The 17,212-nt window shown below is 44.5% G+C and overlaps 1 protein-coding gene across 14 annotated transcripts in view; it reads right to left on the bottom strand.

Moving 5' to 3' along the window:
• Positions 1–17,212, bottom strand: part of spag17 (sperm associated antigen 17) — a 428,416-nt gene that overhangs the window by 343,984 nt on the left and 67,220 nt on the right. For 6 of the 14 annotated variants that reach the window (XM_068040782.1, XM_068040792.1, XM_068040793.1 and 3 more), the window contains exons 1-5: positions 15,572–15,621; positions 5,435–5,575; positions 5,127–5,318; positions 1,818–1,958; positions 839–898 (exon numbers count right to left, since the gene is read on the bottom strand). In XM_068040782.1, coding sequence (XP_067896883.1) covers positions 839–898; positions 1,818–1,958; positions 5,127–5,225 — 300 coding nt within the window. In that variant the 5' untranslated portion in view covers positions 5,226–5,318; positions 5,435–5,575; positions 15,572–15,621. Of the gene's footprint in view, positions 1–838; positions 899–1,817; positions 1,959–5,126; positions 5,319–5,411; positions 5,587–15,571; positions 15,633–17,212 lie in introns of those variants that run through there. The other 8 variants (XM_068040787.1, XM_068040784.1, XM_068040786.1 and 5 more) reach the window with 8 other exon arrangements.

The raw sequence follows: 17,212 nt of genomic DNA, 5'->3' as shown, positions 1-17,212 counted from the left end.
TGAGGGAACACGTGCCAGACGGATCCCCTGACAATCGGAGGACTGCTGAGGACCAGGCCCCTAATCAGTCCCACGCTCATGATGATTCTGTTTGTAGCTATGAGAAGTCTGCGGGATGTACAGCAAAACCATGTGGAAAATATGTCAAATCTGTCATGGGCCACAGCATAAAATTCCCCACAAGAGTAGATCTTTGGGGAACTCCAGAGGTAACAGTGCAGGGGCAGGAAGATGGAAAAGCTAAGTACAATTGAAATACCGACACCATTCTCAACATATGAAAACATGTACACCACCCATATGAATGCATTTATTGACCGGGGGAGGGAATGTCAAATTTATCTCAAAATGTGTCACTCATTTTCATCTACTATATTAGAGCCACATTAATGTTATGTTTTTCATTTATACTGCTCTGCTCAATAAATTTTTGTACTGGGGCGGGATTACACTTGAATTAGTAATGAAACTGAGGCAATACCAAAACTGAACTTTTAAAAAAGGTGGAGATCAATGTCAGCAGTTTACTCAAAAACAGATTGCTATAAACCATGTATAGTGGAGAAATGCAGTTTGCAACATTTTTATTTAATTGTCTTATTTCTGGCCAAACATGATATAGAAGGTTTTACATAAAACAGCTACAGAACATCAATGTTGTCATTTACTACTTAATAAGCACTTGTTTGCATTTGGGAAACATCTGATTTTAGAGACATGGGCTCACATAATCATGACTCACTATACTCATAGTACAGCAACTTCAGTTCTCCTTAGAGACTGCTTCCTACTCCATTTGTTTCAAAATATTTAGAATTGAAGAAGTAGAAATGATTACCTCATAAAACATAGGGAGTTCACTTGGCTTCTTGCCCTTGGGGTTTCCAAACTCAACGATCTGCAAACATAGTCCATAGTAATTTTAATTTTTACCAGAAAATCCTTGCTGTCCTTAGTTATTTACATTGTTTCTCCTTTAAGCTCTCTAATACAAGACTTCTACAATCAGGGGAAGATATGTTCTGAGGAAAGGTCACAGATCTCAAAACATTAACTCTGCTTCTCTCTCCACAGATGCCGCCAGACCTGCTGAGTATTTCCAGCACTTTGTTTTTATTTCAGATTTCCAGCATCCGCAGTATTTTGCTTTCATATTATTATAGAAGATATGTGCTATGGTCTCCATGTGATACTTTTTGTTTTGTTGATTTATTTTATAATACACATCAAACCTGTTGTATAGCACAGCCGTTATGAGTAAAGCTCCCATTCCTCTCCAAGATCTCAAGACAGTAATCCCACTGTTAACTCTTTCATTATCCCTGGGTGTGACTGCCAAATGGTACTAAATTGTGAAGAGTTTCATGCCCACTGGGAACTGTCTTTAGACACCTCAACTCCTTTTAAGAAGTATTCTTATTGTTAGCCCAGGCTGAATCAGGATGCAAATCAGAGGTGAAAGGACAGTGTGTTAATCCACTAAATCACTCACTCCCCCATTGACCTTTGCTGCTGTTTGACTGGCAAGAGGCAGTGTCTTTTACGGAGTAGGATTAATGCTGCTGGTCTTTCTTCCTGATGCTTCCTCTCTCTAAAGAGTACTATACCACCAAGACAATTCATCTGTTCTCAGAACTTACTAAACTGACCATTGAAAGCAGACAAGGTCAAAGGTTAGTTAACATCAGGATTCAGATTTGCAGCCCTCTAACTGAAAAATGGGCCACTGAGTTTTTTTTTGCTTTTGTTATTTATTTGTACCTTTTTAAGCAGTTGACAAGACTGAATAAATAACACAACAAATTATATCAGCATACCTGCTTCATTGTTCCTTCCCAAGAAATTATACTGAAGAGCTTACGCAGTGGCACATTGATAGCTGCAGACAGAGCAGCCAAGAACATCTCATTCTCTATCTTCTCACCAACTGTAAAATAGATAGCTGGCTTCCACTGATCCTGCAACACAGTGGCAAAATAAAGATGAAATTTTTGTCATTATTTACTTCCCCCATTTCATTCTCATATGCCTTTTCCTTCTATGATGCCTCAAGCAGACACAGCATTTCAGTCCACCAGTACTATACATCCCATTCGCCACAGTTCCACCCTCATCTTTTTATCCTCCCTCCCAGAAACACTAGAGGATCCCTTGTCTTCACTTTCCACCACATCCATTTCCACATTTAACGCATCATCCTCTGCCACTTCCACAACCTCCAGTGTGATGCTGTCACCAGACACATATTCCCCTCCCCAGCATTCTGAACTGACGTTCTGGTTCACACTTCAATCACCTCAACACCTGCTTCCAATCCCCAGCAGCTTCTTATGCAGGTGCAGAAAATGCAACACCTGCCCTTTCATTTCTTCCCTTCCCACCATCCAGGGCCTCAAACACCCTGTCTGAGTTACACAGCAATTTACTTGTACTTCATCCAACTTAGTAAACGTTATTTGCTGCTCACAATGTAGCCTCCTCTACATTTGGGAAACCAAGTGCAGATTGGGTGAGCATTTTGCTGAACACCTGTGTTCAGTCTGCAACTGTGACCCCAAACTTTTGGTTGCTTGCCACTTTTAAGTCTCCATCCCACTCCGACCTCTCTGTCCTTGGTCTACTCCACAGGACCACAACACAGGCTCAAGGAACAGCACCTCATCTTTCTACTAGGCACTTTATAGCCTTCCAAACTTAATATCATTTTTAACAACTTCAGGCCTTATTCACCACTTCCATTTTCTCTGAGACAGCAGGTGCTGGCTGGTAATAGTTGCAACAGAGCCACTGGAAGGAGGTGTGGGCTAGTGCTTGATGTGGGAATCCCCTATAAGCATACAGCAGGTAGGGTGGTTTCCACCCCTTGGGTCAATCTGCCTTTCTTCTTTGCCACGGGAGCCTTCCTAGCTTTGCCAGATTTTCCATGCTTCCCTTCTGCTTTGCTGTTCCGCTGTAACCATTTACATCGCCTCTGGACCCATCTTTTGTGTATATACATGTCGCATTAGTGCCTCATTAAATCCATTAAAGTCTGTGGTGATCTTTTTATTTACATGATAATGACAGAGGCCAGTGCCACTAATCTGAGGTGGTAAAATGGCTGGTCAGGAAGGACCTGAAAATGCTTTTGTAAAATTATTTTAAAATTCCATGCCTTTAATCCATGGCGATCTGGGCCAGAGTCCTAGGTTGAGGCCCTATAACCACCACTCGAAGACCCAGTGTACTGCGTCTCACCAGGCCTATTGCTGCCAGTGATGCGCCAGGTCTCTTTGAAGCCATGGACTTTGAAATTCCTGCCTTTGGGCATTCCTTCCCCCTCCTACTTTACTAACTTTGTAAGAGGTAGGCGAGAACTCTGAGCACTGACAAACATAAGAACATAAGAAATATGAGCAGGAGTAGGCCATTCGGCCCCTCAAGCCCACCCCACCATTCGATAAGATCATGGCTGATCTGCCCCAGACCTCAACTCCTCTTTCATGCCAGCTCCTCACAGCCCTCAACTCCCCGATATTTCAAAAATCTATCTACCTCCTCTTTAAATACTTGCAGTGATCTAGCCTCCACAACTCTCTGGGGTAGAGAATTCCAGACATTCACTACCCTCTGAGATAAGAAATTCCTTCACATCTCAGTTTTAAATGGGTGTCCCCTTATTCTGTAACTATGTCCCCTAGTTCGAGATTCCCCCACTAGTGGAAACATCATCTCAACATCTACCCTGTCAAGCCCCCTCAGAATCTTGTACGTTTCAATAAGATCACCCCTCATTCTTCTAAACTCTAATGAATAAAGGCCTAACCTGTTTAGCCGTTCTTTATAAGTCAACCCCTTCATCCCAGGAATCAGCTTAGTGAATCTCTTTTGAACTGCCTCCAATGCCAGTATATCCTTTCTTAAATACGGGGATCAAAACTGTACACAATACTTCAGGGGGGGCCTCAACAACACCCTGTACAGTTGTAACAAGACTTCCCTATTTTTAACCTCCAACCCCCTAGCAATAAAGGCCAAAATTCCATTTGCCTTCTTAATCACTTGCAGCACCTGCATGCTAACTTTTTGTGTTTCATGCACAAGAACACCCAGATCCCTCTGTGCGGCACTTTTTGGAGTCTCTCTCCATTTAAATAATAGTCTGCCTTTTGATTCTTCCTACCAAAGGCCCATGGAATCCCTAAGGTTGGAACCCAGTCCATCCAGGTCCCAGCCTAATTTCCAGTTTTGTGCATGCCTGCCGGAGCTATGGCAGGTGTTTGACAGAAGAGCTACAGACATTTTGCCCCAATAATTATAAGATAAGATGTTTACCATCTGTGATGACAATTTTGGGACAATCAATAAAATATACTCAATTTTAAAAAAGTAAATTAAGCAGGGCATCAAAATTATTCTTTGAATTTGAAATTAGTCTGTACTTTGAAACATTAAGTGAATACTTCAGATTTAGCATGTAATTAAATAAAATATTCAACACCACTCTCCTTTTTTAAAAATTGCAAGTTACTCTTTGTAGGAGATAACGGAGGACAGCACTGCAAGGTAGAAGAACAAACCACTATATTCGAAGCTGAAGCTTTGACATTTCAGTGAATGTGGTCAGAATCTTGTCCCATAAATTATGGTTGACAGATTGTATAGTCTCAGACTGTACCTCTACAGATGTCAACTCGGTAATCATCTCAACACAGAACTCCTGATTATTGTGACTGCATCTACTGTTTCAGTAAATAACAACATTTAAAATAAGCAAAAAGGCAGATGTACAAATAGTAACTTAATTGGCAAGAAACAAAGGGAAGTACTGATGGTGAGACTCATTCCCTAATCCGCAGAATGTGATCCATTCAAATTGTATAGGCCCTAATATGCATTATTACAGAAACTAGAATGAGTTTTAATATAGATGCCACCACTTTTTTGTTTGCTTTATTTACATTCTCTATAACCTAGAGTTCAAAGCAGGTACAGCAAAAATATGTGGACAATATTAGAAACAATAGAGTTATTAACAGTCATGCTTAGATGCGCCCAACAAGAATAGGCTACACAGTTTCAAAAGTATACTAAGTGGTGCTATGTTCCATCAGTGACTGACATTAAAGTCTGAAGGGTAAACTCACCTCTTCAATCTGAGCTGCCAGCAGCCCTGGCTCCCAGGGTTTCAAATTTGTTTGTGGTTCCTTAGCTGCTTTAGATCCTTTTGCTTTTTTCGCAGGCATCTTTTACTCTTTCAGGTTGTCTTGGTCAGTCACTATTCTGTCCACTGGCAATTCGTACAACATAGATTTAAAAGTGACTTTAAAAAAGGTCTACTGGGATATGAAGCAGCACAAATGGCAAGATATTACCATTTTAAATATTCCAGAAGCATTTTCCAATGTACATGCAGTGACTCTGATATTTACCTACTAAAAATGTTTTCACTCACTGTAGCATATCTGGGGTTTCATGCTGGAGAAGCAGCTTTTTCCCAGGTTCATTTGTGGCTCATAATTAGGATGGACCCAGCGATGAATAGTAAAGGAGGTAGAATGACTTTTGAAATGATCTATTTCTGAAATTATTTCTGCTGAAAAAAAACTGAAAAATGTTAAAATAAATGTTCTGATGAAGGGTCACTGACCTGAAACGTTAACTTTGCTTCTCTCTCCACAGATGCTGCCAGACCTGCTGAGCATTTCCAGCAGTTCTACTTTGTGTTTCAGATTTCCAGCATCTGCAGTATTTTGCTTTTCGAAAATAAATGCTTGCTCAGGAGGCATTTATTTTACAGATCAACCTTTTTAGTCCTTTTCTACAGTATACCCAAGGAGCTGTGGTGTTCTGCAGAATCAAGAATGCTTCACTTGCTCTTAAACTAGGTGATCTTTACTGACTGACAAGCAAAATGTAATTTTTTTTTATTCAACAATCTGCTTGAATGCTATGAGTAAATGTTCCAGTGCATTTTATAGAGGACTGGAAGTTTGAGAGCTGGTCAAACAGCAAAGAATTCTGAACTGCTTTAGGCGATTCTTAGTCTCCTATTCATAGGAACATTTGGAACAGCAGTAGTCTGTTCAATGCCCCGAACTCCCATTTACATTCCTTTGCTCCATATCCCTTGATAACCATACCTAACAAAAATCTATCTATCTCTGTCTTGAAAGCTCCAATTGTCCCAGCATCCACAACCTTTTGGAGGAAGAATGTGTGTGGAAAAAATACTTCCTGATTTTGCTCCTGATTGGCCTACCTCTAATTTTAAATTTATATCCCCTTGTTCTTCATTTCCCTACCAGATGAAACAGTTTCTGTGACTCTACCCTATCATTTCCTTTTAACATTTTAAACACACCATCACATCTCAATCTTCTCTACTCAAGGGAGTACAAGTCAAGTTTATGCAACCAGTCATCATAATTTAAACCCCTGAGCCCTGGTATCATTCTGGTGAATAACACAGACAAAAATGTTCTTTACAACTAGAAATGACAAAAGCAAAAAAATAGTATAGGCAGTACAGCATTTGACTTCTAAATTGAATACAAGAATGTGTAGCATTTATCCATGGCTCCATTATTCTGTCAGATAAATTGCCCCTTCACTTATGTCATGCTCTTTAAAATCACAGTTTTAAAAATTCTTTCACAGTATATGGGTGGCACTGGCTGGGCCAGCATTTATTGCCCATCCCTAATTTCACATGAGAAGGTGGTGATGAGCTGCCTTCTTGAACCACTGCAGTCCATGGGGTGTAGGTATACCCACAGTGCTGATAGGAAGGGAGTTCCAGGATTTTGACCCAGCAACAGGGAAGGAACAGTGATATAGTTCCAAGTCAGGATGGGGTGTGGCTTGGAGGGGAACTTACAGGTGGTGGTGTTCCCATGCAGCTGCTGCCCTTGCCCGTCTAGATGGTAGAGGTCATGGATTTGGAAGGTGTTGTTGAAGGAGCCTTGGTGAGTTGCTGCAGTGCAACTTGTAGATAGTGCACACTGCTGCTACTGTGCGTCGGTGATGGAGGGACTGAATGTTGAAGGTGGTGGATGGGGTGCCAATCAAGTGGGCTGCTTTGTCCCGATGGTTTCGAGTTTCTTGAGTGCTGTTGGAGCTGCACTTATCCAGGCAAGTGGACAGTATTCCATCCATACGCCAGACTTATGCCTTGTAGATGGTGGACAGGCTTTGGGGAGTCAGGGGGTGAGCTACTCACCACAGAATTCTCAGTATTTGACCTGCTCTTGTAGCCACAGTATTTATGTGGCTGGTCCAGTTCAGTTTCTGGTCAATGGTAACCCCCAGGATGTTGATAGTGGGGGATTCAGCGATGGTAATGCTGTTGAATGTGAAGGGAAGATGGTTGGAGTCTCTCTTGTTGTAAATGGTCATTGCCTGGCACTTGTGGCACGAATGTAACTTGCCACTAATCAGCCCAAGCCTGAATGTTGTCCAGGTTTTGCTGCATATGGGCACGGACTGATTCAGTATCTGAGGAGTTGTGAATGGTACTGAACATTGTGTAATCATCAGTAAACATCCCCACTTCTGACCTTATGATGGAGGGAAGGTCAGCTGAAGATGACTGGGCCTAGGACACTACCCTGATGAATTCCTGCAGTGATGATCTCCAACAATGACAACCATCTTCCTTTGTGCTAGGTATGACTCCAACTAGTGGAGCTTTCCCCGATTCCCATTGACTCCAGTTTTGCTAGGGCTCCTTGTTGCTACCCTCGGCCAAATGCTGCCTTGATGTCAAGGGCAGTCGCTTTCATCTCACCTCTGGAGTTCAGCTCTTTTGTCCATGTTTGAACCAAGGCTGTTATGAGGTCAGGAGGTAAGTGCTCCTAACAGCACCCAAACTGAGTGTCAGTGGGCAGGTTAATGCTGAGTAAGTGCTACTTGATAGCACTGTCGACAACACCTTCCATCACTTTGCTGATCGAGAGTAGACTGAAGGGGTGATAACTGGCCGGGTTGGATTTGTCCTGCTTTTTGTGCACAGGACATACCTAGGCAATTTTCCACATTGTCGGGTAGATGCCAGCGTCATAGCTGTACTGGAACAGCTTGACTAGGGGCATGGCCTGTTCCAGAGAACAAGTCTTCAGTACTATTGCCGGAAAGTTGTGAGGGCCCATAGCCTTTGCAATAGCCAGTGCCTTCAGCCGTTTCCTGATATCATGTGAAGTGAATCAAATTGGCCTAAAAACTGGCATCTGATATGGTGCAGACCTCAGGAAGAGGCCGAGATGGATTATCCACTCGGCACTTCAGGCTGAAGATGATTGCAAATGCTTCAGCCTTGCATTTTGCACTGTTGTGCTGGGCTCCCCCATCACTGAGGATGGAGATGCTATAAATTGACTGATTCATTCCCCCCACCCCCAACATTCAATATAAAGTAGCAATTTGCAATTACATTTTCAAAACAAATTTAATCTACTCATTACTTAGAAAAGTAGTATTTTCAAAAATCCTCAGGTATTGCTAGTGAGGCCAAGATAGAAGTGGAAATACCATCTCCAACAACTTAATGTCTGTGAACTTAAGTGATTTTGTAAGTTTTATTTATTCATTCTTGGGATGCCGGCATCGCTGGCAAGGCCTCGCTTATTGTCCATCCATAGTTTCCCTGTGTAAAGGGTGATAGATCTTCTTGAAATGCTGCTGTCTGTATTGTGAAGGTTCTCCCACAATATTATTGGGTAGGAAATTAGAGGATTTTGACCCAACGATGAAGAAGAAATGATGATATATGTCCAGGTTAGCATAGTGTGTGGTGTGTGACTTGAAGGGGAAGGTTGGAGGTGATGAAGTTTCCATGTATCTGTTGCACTTGTCCTAACTGGTGATGGTTGTGTGTTTGGAAAGGAAAATAGTTGCTTGTCTATTTTGTGATCGACAAACTAGGAAGAAACAAAATAATTTAATTTGCTTTCAAAAAGTTTTAAATCTCCTACCTTGCCAAGTGTAATCAATTGAGGGGAACAAGGAAATGTGGCCATTTCAAGTTAAATCCTCCTCCACTACCTAAACAATTCTGCACAACTGGAATGCACCAACATTCCTAGAACCCAGTGTAGCCATGGCACAAATAACAGGAAATACAGGTGTGACAGACTTCCTGTCATTTGTATGTCAATACAATGCTGCCACCCATATTTAATGCCTCTCATCACTGCTAGCAGGAAATCACAGAATAGCAGCAGGTATCAAGGGGCTTCCAATGCAATTTTCCTCTCCCACCTGCTGCAGTTGCTGTGTGGAGCTGGAAGAATTATACAGGAAAATCTGTCCTACCTCTGGAAAAGATTATTCCAAGATAGTGGATCATCCTTTTACATTCTGCACATTTATGAAAATTATTATAATGATTTGATTAATTTCTATATGCGTTACTAATAGAATTATTTTCCTCAACAGTCATTAGAGAAGAATCTTCACTTCCTTTCCTTTTTTCAACTGTAAATTTTTAATTTTTGATCCATGCCTCATTCTTTAGTCAAGGGAATGGACAGGTGAGCTCATTTGAAATCTTTGTCACTGCCACCCAGTACAGTGACTACTAATAGGTGTGCAAGATTAGTACAAAGTTAATCAACTGTGAACTGTCCTCACTCTAAACAAGTGTCTGATCTCTGCTTAGTTCCTTGTTCCACTGACCTTTGCAACTCACTTTGGGGTAAACTGAGCGTATGTGCTTACACATTGTCATGATCATGTGCACTGGTACATTCAATTTACACGGTATTGCTATATACATTTCCTCCACAATAATGTAATTATTTAATGTTTATGATTTAATATTTTACATTCTCAGCTATATTTAGTGGGTTCATATTCATATTATCAACAGTTTTTTTTAGTAACCCAGTAATTCTCATATTACTGGTTAGTTAGATTTTATTTTGTGCCATTGGTATTCTCATGTTCAGGAAGGTAGCAATTAAGAAGCAAGAAAAAATTCAGCAAGAAAGGTCCACCCCTAGCTTAATCGGGAAGTTAAGGATAGTATTAGATTAAAAGAAGATGTTTATAATGCGGCAAAGAACAGTAGTAAACCTAAGGATTGGGAGTGTTTCAGAAACCAGCAAAGAGCCACCAAAAAGTTGATAAAAAGGGAAAAACTAGCCAGGAATACAAAAACTGATTGTAAAAGCTTTTACAAGTATATAAAAAGGAGAGTAACGAAAGTAAACATTGGTCCCTTAGAGGCAGAGACAGGAAAAATTATCATGGGGAATGAGAAAAAGGCAGATATTGAATAATTATTTTGTGCCTGTCTTCACAGTAGACACAAATTACAGACCAGAAAAAAAGAGTAACAAAGGGGCGAATACGAGTGAGGAAATTAAGATAATGTCAGCAGAGAAAAAGTATTGGAGCAACTTAAGGGACTCAAAGCTGACAAATCCATAGGGCCTGATGGCCTACATCCTAGGATTCTAAAAGAGGTAGCTGCAGAGATAGTGGATGCACTGGTTTTGATTTTCCAAAATTCCCTAGATTCTAGAAAGGTTCCAGCGGATTGCAAGTTAGCAAATGTAACACCACTATTCAAGAAAGGAGGGAGACAGAAAACAGGGAACAATAGGCCAGTGAGCCTGACATCAGTCATCGGGAAAATGCTGGAATCTATTATAATGCAGTCTTAACAACGCACTTTTAAAGTCATAGTATGATCAGGCAAAATCGACACTGTTTTACGAAAGGGAAATCATGTTTGACAAATCTATTAGAGTTTTTTGGTATGTAACTGGTAAAGCAGATAAAGAGGAATCAGTAGACGTAGCATACTTGGAATTTCCAAAAGGCATTCCATAAGGTGCCACACAAAAGGTTAATGCGGAAGATAAGGGCTCATGGAGGTGGGGGCAATATATTAGCATGGATGGAGGATTGGTTAACAGACAGGAAGCAAAGAGTAGGGATAAATAGGGAATTTTCAAGTTGGCAGGCTATGACTAGTGGAGTGCTGCAAGGATCAGTGCTGGGGCCTCAACTATTTACAATCTATTTTAATGACTTAAACGAAGAGACTGAGAATAATTTATCCAAGTTTGCTGATGATACAAGGCTAGGTGGGAATGTAAGCTGTGTGGAGGACACAAAGAGACTGCAAAGAGATATTGACAAGTTAACTGAGTGAGCAACAAGATGGCAGATGGAAGATCATGTGGGGAAGTATGAGGTTATTCACTTAAGTAGTAAGAATAGAAAAGCAGAATATTTTTAAAATGCGTGAAACTTCTAAATGTTGATGTTCAGAGGGTGTACTCGTACAAGGAACACCAAAGGTTATCAGGTAGATACAGCAAGCAATTAGGAAGGAAAATGGCATCTTGACCTTTATTGCAAGGGGATTGGAGCACAGGAACAAGGGAGTCTTGCTGCAATTGTACAGGGATTTGGTGAGACCACACCTGGGGAACTGTATGCAGTTTTGCTCTCCATATCTAAGGAAGGATATACTTGCCTTGGAGGCAGTACAGCAAAGGTTCACTAGATTGGTTCCTGGCATGAGAGGGTTGTCTTATAAGAGGCTGAGTAAATTGGGCTTGTACTCTCTGGAGTTTAGAAGAATGAAAGTGATCTCACTGAAATATACACGATTCTGAAGAAACTTGACAGAGTAGACACTGAGAGGTTGTTTGCCCAGGCTGGGGAATCTAGAACATGGGGGCACAGTCTCAGGATAAGGGGCCGATCATTGAGATGAGGAGAAATTTCTATCGTGAAAAGATTGTGAATCATTGAAATTCTCTACCCCAGAGGGTTGTGGATGCTCCAGCATTGAATATATTTAAGGCTGAGATAGATAGATTTTTGGTCACTCAGGGAATCAAGGTATATGGAGAGTGGGCAGTAATTGTAGTTGAGGCAGAAGATCAGCCTTGATCGTATTGAAAGGCAGAGCAGGCTCGAGGGGCCATATGGTCTACTCCTGCTCCTATTTTTAATTTTACGTTCATCTAATCATGCCTACAAAGATGCTTCTTCCTAAAGTTTCAGCACTTTAGTTGTTTACAGTGCCTGTCCCGCTCCTGAATATGATTAGATGTAAACCCAATGTCACTTCATTGGCAATGTGTTATTTAAGTTAAATCATTTGCTTGAAAAACCGCTAGAAATTGCAAGAACATTTTGGGCCAGGTAGTGATTACCACCAATGTGGGTTATAAGTCACCTGTACCACAACTGAAGCTACTTTTCAAAGTTACTGTATACATGTCCCATTGAACTATCAGCTCAATTTTCACTTATTTCCCCATCATTGAGTCCTTTCTCTCAGGTTATTTCCTTCCTGCGTGCCTTGCCGCCTCCCATTCCTATCCATGTTACCCTTCATAAGGCTTGTTGTTTCTTCATTTTACAGAACAAGGTATCCGTAATTACATAGTGAGCTGTCAATGACACAAATCTCCAACTGACTGCAACACCAACAATAATGGCCTGGATTTTGTGGTTAAAGGTGGAACCAAGTTACTCCCTGGTCTCCCTTCTCCCCTGTCTTACCCCAGTTCCCCACCACTATGGTGTCTATCACCAGCCCCCCCCACGCTTCTCCTCCCCTGGTTGCTCTCCCCCCTTCTCTTGGTCTCCCACCCCATTTCTTCCTCTCTCCTAGTCCCATTCCCCATCCCCAGTCTCTCCTCCTTCAGCCCCACATAACCCCACTCTAATTGCTCCATACTACAACTGGTCTCTCTTCTCTGCCCCTCCTCCTTTCCCCCACCCAGATTTCCTCACCACCCTCACCCCGATCTCTCCCCAACCCTGCCGGTCTGTCCCCACCCCTACCCCCCGTCTCTCCATCACTCCTCCCTCCCTCCTCCTCGCCCCCACCCCCCGTCTCTCCCTTTCTCCCTCTCCACCTCTCCCAACCTGTCTCTCCCTCTCTCCTCCCCTACTGGCCTCTCTCTCTCCCCCTGTCTCTTAAACCCACATCCTGTCTTTCTTTACTCCCATCTCTCTCCCCCTCTTCACCATCTCTCTCTTCCAGACCTGCCTCTCTCCCTCCCCATCTCTCCCAACCCAACGCTTCCTCTCTACCCACCCCTGCATTCCCCACCCCCCGCGGTCTCTCTCTCTCCCCCCTCCCTCCCTCTCTCTCCCACCGTCTCTCCCTCTCTTCTTGCCCCCTCTCCCCTCCCCATGGTCTCTCTGAACCATCCTCCTGCCAATCTTTCTCTCCCCCCTCCCGGTCTCTCCCTCACCCACCTCCTTCCCGCTCTCGGCTCTCACTCTTTGCCTGCTACAAAGGGATATAGATAGATTATGTGAGTGGGCAAAGTGTGAAATTGTCCACTTTGGCAGGAAGAATAAAAAAGCATATAATCTAAATGGTAAGAGATAGCAGAGCTCTGAGATGCAGAGGGATCTGGGTGTCCTAGTGCATGAATTGCAAAAGGTTAGTATGCAGATACAGCACGTAATTAGGAAAGCTAACAGAATGTTATTGTTTATCGCGGGGGGAATTGAATACAAAAATAGGGAGGTTATGCTTCAGCTATATAGGGCATTGGAGTACTGGAGTACTGTGTAAAGTACTGGTCTCCTTATTTAAGGAAGGATGCAAATGCATTGGAGGCAGTACAGAGAAGGTTTACTAGACTAATACCTGGAATGGCCGGGCTGTCTTACGAGGAAAGATTGGGCAGGCTCGGCTTGTATCCGCTGGAATTTAGAAGAGTAAGAGGCAACTTGATTGAAACATATAAGATCCTGAGGGGTCTTGACAGGGTGGATGTGGAAAGGTTGTTTCCCCTTGTGGGAGAATCTAGAACTAGGGGTCACTGTTTAAAAATAAGGGGTCACCCCATTTAAGACAGAGATGAGGAGAATTTCTTTCTCTCAGAGGGTCGTGAGTCTTTGGAATTCTCTTCCTCAAAAGGCAGTGGAAGCAGAGTCTTTGAATATTTTTAAGGCAGAGGTGGATAGATTCTTGATGAGTAAGGGGGTGAAAGGTTATCGGGGGTAGGTGGAAATGTGGAGTAATCAGTTCAGTCATGAACTTATTGAATGGCGGAGCAGGCTTGAAGGGCCGAGTAGCCTACTCCTGCTCCTAATTCGTATGTTCGTATGTCCTTCACTCTCTCTCTCTCTCCCCCTTCCCTCTCTCCCCCGATCTCTCTCTCTCCCAGCTCCTTCCCTCTCCCCCACCCCAGTCTCTCTCTCCTCCTCTTTCCCTATCTCACCCTCCCTTCTCTCCAGTCTCTGCACCCTGTCTCTCTCTCTCTCTCTCTCTTCCCTCTTCTGCCTGCCCTCCTCGCCCCTCTCTCTCTTTCCCGTCTCTCTGTCATCCCCCTCCGGTCTCTCACACCCCCTCCTTCCCTCTCTCACCCCTCCATTCCTCTCTCTCCCTCCCTGCTCCATCTCTCCTTCCCTCTCCCCCAGATCTATCTCTCTCCTCTCCCTCCCCCGGATCTATCTCTCTCCCTCCTCCCCCCTCTCTTCCCCCATCTCTCTCCACTCTCCCTCTCTCTCCGCCCTGACCTCTCTCTCCCCTCTCCCTCTTTCCTGATCTCTCTCCCCCATCTATCTCTCGCTTCCTCCCCTCTTTCTCCCCCGTCTCTCTCCACTGTCCCTCTCCCTCTTTCTCTCTCTCCGCCCTGGCCTCTCTTTCCCCTCTCCCTCCTTCCCTGATCTCTCTCTCCCCCCTCTCCCTCCTTCCCTGATCTCTCTCTCCCCCCTCTCCCTCCTTCCCTGATCTCTCCCCCCTCTCCCTCCTTCCCTGATCTCTCCCCCCTTCCCTGATCTCTCCCCCCTCTCCCTCCTTCCCTGATCTCTCTCTCCCCCCTCTCCTTCCTTCCCTGATCTCTCTCTCCCCCCTCTCCCTCCTTCCCTGATCTCTCTCTCCTCCCTCTCCCTCCTTCCCTGATCTCTCTCTCCCCCCTCTCCCTCCTTCCCTGATCTCTCTCTCCTCCCTCTCCCTCCTTCCCTGATCTCTCTCTCCTCCCTCTCCCTCCTTCCCTGATCTCTCTCTCCTCCCTCTCCCTCCTTCCCTGATCTCTCTCTCCCCCCTCTCCCTCCTTCCCTGATCTCTCTCTCCCCCCTCTCCCTCCTTCCCTGATCTCTCTCTCCCCCCTCTCCTTCCTTCCCTGATCTCTCTCTCCCCCCTCTCCCTCCTTCCCTGATCTCTCTCTCCTCCCTCTCCCTCCTTCCCTGATCTCTCTCTCCCCCCTCTCCCTCCTTCCCTGATCTCTCTCTCCTCCCTCTCCCTCCTTCCCTGATCTCTCTCTCCCCCCTCTCCCTCCTTCCCTGATCTCTCTCTCCCCCCTCTCCCTCCTTCCCTGATCTCTCTCTCCCCCCTCTCCCTCCTTCCCTGATCTCTCCTCCCTCTCCCTCCTTCCCTGATCTCTCTCTCCTCCCTCTCCCTCCTTCCCTGATCTCTCTCTCCCCCCTCTCCCTCCTTCCCTGATCTCTCCCCCCCTCCCTCCTTCCCTGATCTCTCTCTCGCTCCCTCCCTTCTTCTCTCCCCACCTTCCCTCTCTCTACATCCCACCACATCTCCCCTCCCCGTCTTCCCCCGCACGTCTCTGCACCCAACCCCCTGTACCCTCCCCGCCGCTCTCCCTACCGGCTCTTGGCTTCTCCTCACACTCCCAGTTTGGTTGTGTCCGTTACCCTGACAACCGTCATCACACCCTCCCTCTCCCCGCCTCCGACTGTCAAAGAGATGGTTAATGTGAAGATGGTCAGCGAGAGGAGCGGCTCCGAGCTCCTCCCGCCTCAGCGCCGCCTGGCGGCTGACCGCTCCTCCCCCCCCAACCTCTCAATTCGTGAGCCGCGCCGCCCAGCGGTGGTTACACGCTGAGGGGAAAGTTGTCCAGATGCTTTCTCTGTTCATGGTTATGCTGCCGTGCGATTCTTGTACTCATTTTCTGGTTTCCATAAGTAATTAAATTAAAATATGCCCGATACGTATCTGTTCCTCTTATGATGTTCATATAGAGTCACAGCACTGAAACAGGCCCTTCGGCCTACCGAGTCTGTGCCGACCATCAATCACCCATTTATACTAATCCTATATTAATCCCATATTCCCTAGCACATCCCCATCATCCCTCAATTCTCCTACCACCTACCTACACTAGGGGCAATTTACAATGGCCAATTTACCTATCACCCTGCAAGTCTTTGGCTGTGGGAGGAAACTGGAGCACCTGGCGGAAACCCACGCAGTCACAGGGAGAACTTGCAAACACCACACAGGCAGTACCCAGAATCAAACTGGGTCGCTGGAGCTGTGAGGCTGCAGTGCTAACCACTGCGCCACTGTGCCACCCATATAGCCTGAATCTGTTTCCCATGGTAGGGGTGACTAAAACTAGAAGGCATAGATTTAAGGTGAGAGGGAGGAGGTTTAAAGGGGATCAAAGGGGTAAATTTTTCACACAAAGAAAAGTATCTGGGATGAGCTGCCAGAGGAGGTGGTGGAGGCAGAAACTAGCAACATTTAAGAGGCAGCTGGACAGGTACTTGAATGAGCAAGGCATAGAGGGATATGGAATTAATGCAGGCAGGTGGGCTTAGTAGAGATAGGCATTATGGGCGCAGTGGGCCGAAGGGCCTGTTTCTATGCTGTACGACTCTATGACTCTATATCTGTGTCTGCACAGTAGTGTTCTAAAGAGTGAAATATTTTCCTGTAAACCACAGCTGATCACAACGGTGCTGCTGTTCAAAAACTGTGGGGCGTGTCGGCCACCTGTGCTAACTTCTGAAGGGCAGAGCCAGCTACCCAAACTAAATAAACACAGCAACAGAAATAGTTCAGCAACTTGCATTCTCTACATTATAACAGTGATCAAGAGTTTCATTGGCTGAAAAGTGTCCTGAGGTTATGAAAGGCACTATAATAAATGCAAGAGATATTAGGACAGGTGACCAAAAGCTTGATCAAAGAAGTAGGTTTCATAGATTAACAAAGCAGGAAAGAGAGATGGGCAGAGGCGCTTAGATAGGGAATACCAGAGGCAGCTGCATGGTTGCGCAATGAAAATTAGGAATGCACAAAAGACCAGAATTAAAGGAGCACAGAAATGTCGGAAGTTTCTAGGGCTGTGGAGGTTACAGAGATAGGGAAGGGCGAGGTCATGGAGGGATTTGAAAACAAGGATAAGAATTTTAAAATCAGGACATTGCCACACCAGAGCCAACGTAGGTCAGACAGCTTGGGAATGATGGGTGAATGGGACTTGGTGCGAGTCGGGATATA

Source organism: Heterodontus francisci, chromosome 10 (genome assembly GCF_036365525.1).
Source record: "Heterodontus francisci isolate sHetFra1 chromosome 10, sHetFra1.hap1, whole genome shotgun sequence".
Classification (NCBI taxonomy): Eukaryota; Metazoa; Chordata; class Chondrichthyes; order Heterodontiformes; family Heterodontidae; genus Heterodontus; species Heterodontus francisci.
The sequence above is the reverse complement of the archived record's forward strand: the minus strand, read 5'-3'. Positions and strand labels throughout refer to the sequence as shown.